This window comes from Cyphomyrmex costatus, unplaced genomic scaffold, assembly GCF_001594065.2.
Source record: "Cyphomyrmex costatus isolate MS0001 unplaced genomic scaffold, Ccosl1.0 scaffold122, whole genome shotgun sequence".
NCBI classification, from domain to species: Eukaryota; Metazoa; Arthropoda; class Insecta; order Hymenoptera; family Formicidae; genus Cyphomyrmex; species Cyphomyrmex costatus.
Window position 1 is genome coordinate 1146440 of NW_017275196.1, and position 11529 is coordinate 1157968.

The window sequence follows — 11529 nt, forward strand, 5'->3', positions numbered from 1 at the left end:
GATTCATGCCGGAATATCTATTCAGGAATGATCGACAGGCCCGTTTAGACGGTACGCGTACCATTCTGCCCCGTCATTCGCACGCGCGATAACAATAACGTCGCGTTTAGCGTTTCAACGGAGTTAAAAGGTACCGGTTGTTTTTCAATGCCGCAAGGACGATTATACGTTCTAAAAATATTCTACTTACAGAGAACAAAAATGTATAAAAGTGCATCCAGTTGACTTATATAAGATAATCCATTACTGGCGGAAACGCAAATATATTATTTCTATCTATATACTGACAGAAATGATTTACACTCGTAAAAATATAATATATCTACATATTTGAATTATAGATTAAAATAAAAAAGTGTTTGGAACAAATTTCTTTTTTATGAATTCGAAACTTCAAGGAGAAAAATAATTCCTCCCGAGTCCAACAACGACAACACGGTACAACTTAGCTGTTATTAATACAAGTATTAATTTGTCTTCGACAATAAATATGTTACTGCGATCGATACGCACAAGGACGATTATACAATATGTTCTATAAATATTTTGCTAGAACAAATGCAACGTGAAATATATCTCGTGAACTTCATTATACATTATAATAAAACAAACACACTTTCATATACTATAACAAAATATGGAAGCGATTCGTAAAAACGTTTAAATGTTCGAATTATATATTAAAATAAAAATGCGAAAAGCAAATTTATTTTTTGCAAGTTATAAGCTTCAGAGAGGAAAATAGTTTCTCTTGGTTCTCGCGTTGAATACTGAGAAAACAGCGGTTATTAAGACGCGGTAATTATTAATACAGTAAGTACCTCAGCAAATATATTAGTGCAGTAAAAACGCTCGAAGTAAGTTATTATCACGTTCAATTTATACAGAAATAAATTATCTAGACAAAAAAAAAGCACTGTATCGAGACTATTCTGACATCTCGACGATGCACGCACGCGCGCTACGATTTTTGTATCATCGGAAAACAGACTATAAGGAGTCGCGCGTTGCCACGGCTTCGTCACTTTTGTCCTTCAATCGTGACACGAGTACGATGATAAAGTAAAAGAAGGCACGAGGCGATAAATTTACAAGGCGTGCGCGCACACACCGAAGCCGGTTGCATAAACAAGCGTAGCGAGCGTAATGTTTATGATAATGAGCGGTTTTACCTATGGTTGATATGTATTTTGCGGTCATCTTGTAAAACGGTTGCCTGCGCGAAGATAGACGTCATTTCTTTTTCCTTTATTTTTTGTCATGAAATAAAAATGAAGCGCAAAAAATGCGCCAGGGAGGCCGGGAGCTCCGCGATTACCACGTCACCGCGAGATAGATAGAGGTCTATCGTCGATTATTGATAACGAATAAGTCTACGGTGCTTTCATAGAGAGGGGAGAGGAGGGGGAGAGATTATAGCTGGTGGGAGATTATAGGTGAGACTATAGGGGGAGCGTTTGCACGAATTACCGCAATGACGCAGTGCAATGACGATTACGTGATGGTATCTCATATAATTATTCAATGAAAATTTCAGTTTTATTGTATAATACTTTTTTATATTACGCTAAAGAGATACGCGTTCAAGTTTAGCGAATTTGTAGAACACTCGCGTAAAAGAGTTATCGATCTCGGACAAAAATTCCATTGTCTTTAATTTATAATTACGTACAATTACGTTGGAGTGATAATTCAATTTTAACGGAGACGTGTCTCGATTTCCATCGAGAGTTTGACTGCAATTCTTCATTGAAATTCGTCTGGAAAAGTGCTTCCGGAAAAGAATCTTTTTGCTTCGAAAATATCGCTTCGTAGATTTCAAATTCGTATCGTTGGAGAATCGGCGATACATGTTATTTAGAAACTGACATGCGTTATATAAATGCGGGTTATATTTTTATCGTCATAGGCGTCATAGCGATATATCGAAGGCGGGATAGACGTAAAGCTGGGATCGAGCGGGTGAATGGTTGCAACAGGCGAGCCACCTGCAGATTCAAGCCAGCTGCATGGATGCCCATCGTCATAAACACGATGCAACCTTGATAGATAAACTATAGATGCCTCATCGATACGCGAAAAAACTCCCAAGTGCCGATTAAATAAGAAAAGCAGAAAGGGATCGATAAGAGTCGACGTCGTAAAACGCTAAACTCGAACGAGGCTGAAACGTTTATTTTAGAAATAATGTGGAAATGTCTTTAATGAGGCGAAAAATAAGCATCTGCAATAACGATAGCTTCGCCAGTAGCTATCTTCACGATTATCAGTTTGTATTATAAAAGCAAATCGTCATTTCAGATCTGGTCGATATCGAAGAAAATTACGTAAAGTTATTTTATACCCCGACGAGCAGTAGTACAAAAATAGAAGTAAGCGAGGTACGCGTAATTATGCAATTTATAACGTAATTAGTTTTAAGATCGTTATAATTTTATATAATGCAATTACTCAATTTTAAGAATAATCATAATTTTATTAAATTATAATTACTCATAGCGACTGAAAATATGTCGTCCAAAAGTTTATCGAATTTAAAGAAAATTTCTTCAACGATGGAAGGACGAGCGAAAATTCGAGGAGTTTATTCATATCGACGACGAAATCGTAATATATACCGTAATACAAATTTCAACGTGTGTTTCTCCCCTCATCCCCATCCGGCGTACCGAAAATTTAATTCAACGAAATATTACTAGTGTTTTGACAAAGAAAAGGATGACGACGTCGCGCTTAACGAGACCGCGCAAATAATAAAACGTGACGATTAACTTCTCCGGCCGCGATAAATCACGATAAAGGCGTCCGCGCGCGTAATTACGCGGCATGTCTTCGGGTTAATTTGCGGATTTAATGTGCGATGCGTCGCGCCAAGTTTTTACCGGTCCCAGCGAAAAGAAATAATAATCTCTCGTGCGACGACGCGTAAATCACGACGCAGGGCTCGGGACGCGATTAACAAAATAACTTTCACCTCGGAGACAGGACACTTTGGTAACACACGTCGTAATGCTGCTGCGGTAGCAGAACGCATCAATGTGTTCTTTTCCACCGCTCCTCTTACGATCGATCCGCAAATAAAAAAGCCCACGGGTGAGATAAACTTAATACAAGGCCAATGTGAATTTATCGGATATTTATTTTCGTTTCTCGCAGTGATAACGATAGTTACCGGGTAAGCTTTTTTCGAAACAAAACCTCATTCTATAATTATGTTTTTGCTTGAAGAGGGAAAAAAAAAAGAAAACGTGTTTTTCTTTACGAAAGAATAAATCGTGTTTAATTAAAGTAATCATTCATCTCTAATTGCACGTAATAAGACGTTCTCTGCGAACAAAAAAAAAAATTATTACGTTACTGTATTAATAATGTTGGGATTTAATATCCTATCATCGTGCGGTTAGCGATACTATATGTATAGAAGCGTGGAAAACCGCTAATCATTCGATTAACTCAATCAAAATAGTTAGATGTAGGAGGAGACGGTTTTTTTTTTCCGACTTTGACGAATTTAAGGCAAAAGAAGAGTATCTCACGACACATCCGAGACGAAGCGCACATTCGAGAATTTTGTTATCGAGGATCACTCGCGGAGAGAATGAAACTCTCAATTGGGCACTCATTAAGTGTCGCTCTCAATGTACGCCGGAAATTTTACTGTCGAGGATTGCTCGCGAGGGAATAAAACTCTCAAGGGCCACTCCCGCCGGCGACGTATGCATCGATGAGCTTTACTCTGTCGAGAATCATTCGTCGTGACAACCAGAGTTCTATAAACAAACCGAGAGAGAAGAGGAGGACCAAATATAACTTCATATAACTTTTATTTCAACATCATTTAAATTTACGAGATCTATTTGGCTCTCTTGGATGTTAAAGCACGATCGTTTCCTCTCGGAAAATCATTACGATGGTCTAATTTCCACCGAAGCTCTTAATGTGACGTTGTACTTATTGTTAGATATCAAAGGCACAATTGTAACCTAATTTCTCGAGTTAAATAATACTTTGTTATTTTTAACTTCCATATATATGTCAAAATGTATTTAAATCAATTTATTTTTGCGGTTAATTAAAGCAAACAATGTCTATGATGTGCACTTATTATTAGTAAAGAATAAACTAAATTTAAATCGAATTTAATACATTTTATTAATTTTACTCCATTGTTTCCGTTAAAGTATATTTATGAATAAAAGTGATGATGACTTGTAGAACAGATTGAAATAATTCAAATTGGTATAATTTAACATTATGAATTTATATATATAGAAATATTATTATATATAGAAATCATATAGATAGATGTCTAGGATCAAATTTAAGTCGGAAAAATGTTTGACGCGCTCATTTCGTCCCGTTTTGGTCCACAAGGTCTCTCCATCCAATGAAAACAATACTCTAAATTTGATCTGTACCGAAGTGGAACCAAATTGAGAGTTGGAAATTAGACCAATGTTTTTTTTTTTTTCGATGACCCCTGGCTGGTAAACAAGATTTATTAAAACGATCTCCCGGCGGTAAGATCGCATAAATAAATACGTACACAACACAATAACACAAATTGTGTGTGAAGCCACCACAGATATTAAGAGGGACAAGCGTGACGACCCTTGTCATCGAGAAAAAAAAAAAAAGACGTCATTTCTTTTTCAAAAATAGACTAAATGGGACACGATATTCTAATCGCGCAGTGCGACACACATTTCGAAATTATAGAAAAAAAAAAAAATTATTTTCCATTTATATAGATAAAAGGCAGTAGAAGTGCGCGTTAAAACGCGCGCGTGTCGGCGGTATACCTGGCAAGGTCACAGTTCATTACGATGCAAATTTATGTCAATAGCGGAAAAATAAGTATTCGCCACGCGAGCGATTTACGATATCTCTTATCGACGAGCTCTTACAAGCGGCTCGTCTATCTTCAAAACGTCCGGAACGCACCACTCGTATTACATCTCCGATTAAAATCAACTTTGAACGCTTTATCTTCCCTATCTCGAACCAAGGTAACTCCCTGCCACATTTTCGATTACGTTAATTTCTCAAAACTGTATTACATCATCACTATAATACCTTTCTAGAGCATAACTTTGTATAATTGTATTTGTATACTCCAAATTTCCAACTTACAACTCTAGATAAATTATACAATAATACTCGGGGCCACATTCACTTTTCGACGTTTACGAGCAAGTTTATAAAAGTCGGAGTTATTGTATATTTTGTATCGAAGTCGTTCCCTCTCTCTCTTGCTCTCTTCCGCGAAGAGAACTCGCAGTCTCGCGCGCAGCAAGTGGATTTTCATCTCTCGCTGCTCGTTCGCGCGAGAAGAACCTGCGTCGTGGATACCGTTACACACGCCGCGAAGAAATGGTCGGTGTACACGCATTTACGACGCGACGAGACGCGACGCGACGCGATGCAAGACGGTGAAGGCAGGAGGAGCGCGTATACGCGTTGCTCGGCGAGATCGTTGTGCTATCAGTCGCCGATATCGGCGTGAGCGCGTTCCAAAGGCCGGTTGCATTGCACGAACGACGTCGGTTAAACTTTAACCGCGATTAAACCGCGCGAGTGGCCGCGAGCTCGAGTCTCTATACGCGAGCCAAGAATATTTCTAGCATAATTCGCTGACCGAAGTATCCGGTCTCGCTGCGGAAAATAATAGCCGATACTAATACCGTTTGACTTGAATCGCTTATTTTCGGTATGAGTATACATGTCTTTCCTTTTGTCGTTTTCTTTTTTGTTCGCTTCATATTAGCGACTTCGTGGTCTGCATCCGTTTATCCGCGCCAGTGACTCTTCCTCGCCCAATTACGAAAACTCTTCTGCATTTACGACACTAATTGTGTACATGTTTCTCCCTAATTAAAGTATATGTACGCCACCGCGATTTTACTAATTAACACGAGGCTATCGGGGGGTTTTTTTTTTGTTTATTCTAGACGACAGCGTATACTAATGCTTTCTAGCTCGTGGACGATTTGAGAACCACTGACTCCCTGCACCGTCGATATTTTAAATGAACTCAATTTGTGTTATCTCAATTAATTAGAAATATCGATCATTACTTCCCGATTAATCTTGCATTCTGCATATAAATTTTTCAAATACACTTGGCAAACTTATTTGAGTTAATTGAATAAACTTATCGGATATCGAATTATAGTATCTTTAATAGAATTTCTGGCATTCGAGGAGTTATGAAATAAATAACCTCACTCACAGTTTTCTTGTATACATATTCAGATTAAGAATAAAAAAAATCAGCGTTCTCTAAATTTAAAATTATAATTCTAAAAGAGTATGAGAAATTGGTCAAACAATCCTTAAAGTTGTCTACGCCCGCCGCTTACCTATCATGTAACGTCTTTTTCGATGACCCCTCACTGGTAAACATGATTCATTGAAAATCTCTCGGCGATAAGATTGTAAATACACATAAAACGCAGTAACTCAAAAAACGCGTATAAAACCATAGATTAAGAGGAGGAAAACGTGACGATTTTTCTCATCGAAAAAAAAAAAAAAAAACATTTTCAAGAATAACGAAATGAGACACAACATGACATACTTTGAGACAGTAAAACTATTTGCTTTTCAAAGCTTTACATTGTATGGATAAAGAGAAGTCTGTTTATCCGTATGATGTAAAGGGACACAATTGGAAAGCAGAGGCAATAGAAGAGCCAGAGAATAACATGGATTTCACCTATCCAGAAATTGTGTATCAGAATACGAAGTTTTCAATAGATCGAAATCTTATTATTTGCTGTTTCTATTGCCTGTCTGTGCTTTAAAATTGTCTTTGGCTTAACTGTTTTCATGACAATAGAAAAAATAAATGGATTTTGCTCCGAATGAAAACGTTAAATTCTCCAACTTTCTTTACATACATATCTTCCTCTAATCGCAAGTAAAGAATTTTAAAGTAGATTTCTTAATTTAATTAACGTTTCAAACACATTTCGTAAACACTGATGACATATATTCTGTCTCACATTACGCTGCAATGACAGTAAGCACACAGATGCACAGTAAATCTGGAATGATTAATGTGGCAAGATAAACTAAGAGTATTATTTGTCAACGCATAATTAAAATAGTTAGATTACAGTTACTGTTGCTCCGAGAAGTAGAAAATCTTTAATTTCGATGGAGAGAATCGATGAGGTCAAGAAAGACAATGGCGATTGTAGAACTTGGATTTGCAGACAATACAAATCGAATAATACGATCTCTCGAACTTGTATTCTTTTTATGTTCGAATTGTTTAAATTTATAAAAACATTCGAAACATTCGGCGTTACGAATCGATTGGATAATCCGACATCCTGTTAGTTTCCTTGAATAGCATAGACTCTTTCTTTCTTTCTCTCTCTCTCTCTCTCTCTCTCTCTCTCTCTCTCTCTCTCTCTCTTTTCTTTCGGTTTGACATACACATACGTTTTCAATTTTCTATTTCTAAACAGTCTTCGGATGTGATTTTCAGAAAATCCGCATTCGTGTCCTAATACGAAAAGGATAAGAAGACAAACAAGAGCCACGTAAGAAGGACTTGTAGGTTATCCCTAGGTTACTTTTAGGTTATGGCGAGTGAGACGAACATGATATCCACTCCAGAGATCCGATCGCGGGGATCTCGTCGGAGCGAGAGAAAGAGCGAGAGAGAGAGATAGAAAATAAATGAAACGAATCGCGGACGTCCGCGAATCGGTCGCTCGCTCACCTCGAGGTCCTCGTACGTGCGGAAGGCGAGGATGGCGAATCCGTCGATAATGTCCTCCTCGAAAGGTGGCTCCTTCTGGTTGGCAGCCGCGAGGGAAGACTTCTTGCGCGGCCTCGGGGGTCGCGGTGGCCTGGGCGGTCGCGAGTGGCCGTCCCGCGGGTGACCGGTCTTGACGCCGAGTCCGAGGCCGCCGCCGCCGCCACCACCACCGCCACCGCCACCACCACCACCGCCTCCACCGCCTCCACCGCCGCCGCCGCCGCCGGCGCTGTCACCGCCACCGACGCCACCGCCGCCGGCGGGGTCCTCGTCCTCACCGCTGTGGCTGTCCTCCTCGTCGTTCGGCGGCCGTTGCCGCGACTGTTGCGACTGTTGCTGCTTCGCGGTGGCCAAACTCTCCCTCTGCGCCAGCATGCGCTGCGCCCGCTCCCGTCGCCGATTCTTCTGGCTACGCTGCTTCGCCTCGATCTCCATCTTCGCGCCGCGCGGTGATCTCCAAACGATCCACGCACACCCGGGCACACTTGACCAGCGGAGGGTCGTCCGTCGTCACTCGCCGCCACTCGGTACCGCGATCAACATACGACGACGTGGACGACAAAGGGAGTAGGACACCGAGTAGGGCACGAGCAGACGACAGCAGCAGCAGCAGCGATGGTCGTGGCAGCGTTGTCGTCGTCGTGCATTCTACAGTCGTCTCGGCCGATGGGAAGAGGGGACGGGAGCGAGGGAAAAGAAAAACCCGTGGCGGGCCGGGGGACCGCGGGGGGAAGCAGGCAAGGAAGACGACGTGGACGACGGGGCGCAGGGCACTGGAGGGGCGGGAGACGAAGGTGGGAGGGAAGGGACAGGGCAGAGAGGAGAGAGAGAGAGAGAGAGAGCGGAGCAGCACACACCGTGCTGCCTTTGCCTCGGGGTACGCACTCACGGAGACGTTGCCGTCGGGGCACGCACCGTCGCACGCACACTCACCACGCGTACACGATCACTCTCGATCACCCCCCTCCCCTCTCTCTCTCGCGCGCGGGATATATATGTATGTATATATATATATATTTCCTCTTGTGCAGCGTTCTCGTCGAACGAGTCTTCCTCTCGTTCCGGCTCTCTCTCCTGTCTAAGTCGCGCGCGGGGCGACGCGTTATAGTCGGATATCGCGAATATCGCGATAGCACGGCAGAAAGAGAGAGAGAGAGAACACGGTTTAACGGCACGGCGCGATGTCACATCGATCGCGCGCGCGGGGTGGTCGGAGGAAGAGGAGAAGAGAGAGTCCGGGTGCGTGTGTATGGCGAGAAGGCACACGCGAGAAACACGCACCCAAGTCGGACAGACGCGGGACAGAGAGACAGAAAGACAGAGAAAGAGAGCGAGAGAGAGAGAGAGAGAGAAAGGGAGAAAGAGGGACGGAGAGAAGAGGCGGTCCGGGACGGGAGGGAGATAGAAAATGACAGCGGGGTATATACCGAGACGGAGCACCCTCGCGAAACGTACGAACGCGAGACAGATCGGTCCACAAGTACACGCTCTTTCGGGGGGAGAGGGCTCTTTCGAAGTCACACGCCGTACAAGGAAGTAGGAATACACGGTCTCTCCCAACAAGACACACACAAACACACACACACACACACAGGTAGCGCGCGGCACTTATTATCATCCGACGTGTTATTGGTTTACACAGCGAGATCGCGACGGCGGCTATAATAAGCACGTCGTCGTCGTCGTCGTCGCTGAAACACCACCACCTGAAGCGCACCACCCTGGGAAAATCACAGGCACGTACGGAGCACCCCACGGAGCAGCTGGATCGTTCGTCCGTATCTTCCCGTGCCGACCACGTCTTTCTCTTCGTCGTCGCCGTCGTTGTTGTTATGGTACGCGATCGTAACCGTCCACGTCGCGACGGCGGTGATCGCGCGCGCCGTTATCATCCTCCCCGCGTTATCGCCGCGCGATCCTCTCCGCACCACCTCCACCTTCTTCGTCCTCTCCTTCTTCTTCGCCTGCACCACGCTTCCACCTCTTCCTCCTCGCCAGCGTCGTCGCCAATGTTCGTGCGCGAGGCGACGACGACGACGACGTGGACGTGGACGACGACGACGACGACGACGACGTCGTCCAAGCGCGCAACGCACCTCCGGCACCACCGCTACTGCAACCGCCGGCGGCCCACGGGCCGTCGTCCTCTCGTCTTCGAGACGTCACGTCGTTCTTCTCTCTCTCTCTCTCTCTCTCTCTCCCTCTCTCCCTCTCTCTTCTCTTTCACGCCGTGTGCGTGCCGTGCGTGCGTGCGTGCATGCGTACGTGCGTCTGTCCGTCCGTCCAACTGACTGACTGACTGACTGACTGGCGCAGCGTGACGCGGCGACGCGGAGCGGAGAGCGGCCTATCGTCGCCGACGCATCCTGCGAGGACTGCACGTAGCGGCGCACCGATTGTTTGGAATGGCGGATCGAACGGACCGCACGCACGGTTGCCGCATCGCACGGTGTAAATGGTGTAAAAATGGCCGCGCCGACCTGCCTGTGCCTGCCTTTGGCAGCCCGCGGGGACCCACCGAACGCGTGTCCCCCGACTCCGCTCCCTGTCCTGTCCTCGCCGCTCGACTGACTGGACTGGCTGAACTCCCTCGTCTTCCGTCGTCGTGCACGTCCTGGGTATCCTCTCGTCGCCGTGTGTGTGTGGCGAGTGCGCACGTATCACCTTTGACGGACGTCGACGACGTCGTCGTCGTCGTCGTCGTCGTCGTCGTCGCCGCGGATGCCCGCGAGACGATGACGCGTGACGAGCGCCGTCGCTGGCGCATCATCGTTCTCTCCGCGCACCTATTATCCACGTTGAGTACACCGGGGGGTTAAGTCACCGAGGAGGGCACACGCACGGTGCGTCGTCGCGAGGAGAGACGAGCGCGAGAGAGAGAGAAACGGAGGCGGAACAGAGACGGAGCGCGAGGGAGTCGTGATATCCACGACGGAAAGGCACAAAACACACACACACGCACCACCCTGACACCTATATACTTGTCCCGTATTACGCGCGAACCAGACGATTTTGCCGCCGTCGCCGCCGCCGTAGCTGTCCACGTTCAGAGCCGATCCTCGCGCTCGCACGACGGCTGTGCATTTCTGTCATCCGTCCGGCTGGCCCCTTATCCTCTGTCTCTGTCGCGCCACCGAACGAAATATGGCGTACGCTCCGCAGACGGCGCTCTCACACGTACACGCGCGGAACGCACACACCCCCGCCACGCACGCACACGCGCACTTACGCGCCGCGTAGGACACCGACACGAACGGTATATGCACGTTAAACACGAGCGGCGGAACAGAAAATCGCCGTACGGGTCTCTCGTCTGGGGTCGTGGCTCTCTCGCGCACGGCGCCGAGCTTCGCTCTCTCTTCTCTTCTCTTCCTCCGCGGTTCTTCGGCTTTCCCCCCTCCCTTCCTAACCCTTCTCTCCTTCGTTCGTGCGGCGCACTCGACTTTGGCATTCCGCCCTCTAGGCGGCTGCTCTAGGTACCTTTCGTTTCTTCCCTAGGAGGGGAACGCCGGTGAAATCGACCTGCGGAGAAGCCGCCGCAGCGCCCCCTGCGTGTCCCTGCCGATTGCGGAAAGCTCAGGCCGCCAGGTGTCGACACGTACCTCGCGCCGCCGAGCGGGTATCGATTTTCGATGCGTCGCACGGCGGCGCGTAATTTCGATGATACGATCGTGCCGAGAATGGCAAACGGGAACCCTTGGCGCGAATCTACCGCAGCGAGCGGCTATTAACGTCTTACGTGAATTAACGGGAGC

General features: G+C 45.8%; 1 protein-coding gene across 1 annotated transcript in view; it reads right to left on the minus strand.

Annotated features, from left to right (window-relative positions):
• Nucleotides 1-8303, minus strand: part of tay (tay bridge kinase) — a 34426-nt gene extending 26123 nt beyond the window's left edge. Inside the window, exons 1-2 of the mRNA XM_018548097.1 lie at nucleotides 8034-8303; nucleotides 7736-7928 (exon numbers count right to left, since the gene is read on the minus strand). Coding sequence (XP_018403599.1) covers nucleotides 7736-7928; nucleotides 8034-8209 — 369 coding nt within the window. The 5' untranslated portion in view covers nucleotides 8210-8303. The remainder of the gene's footprint in view (nucleotides 1-7735; nucleotides 7929-8033) is intronic.
• Nucleotides 8304-11529: the final 3226 nt, after the last annotated feature.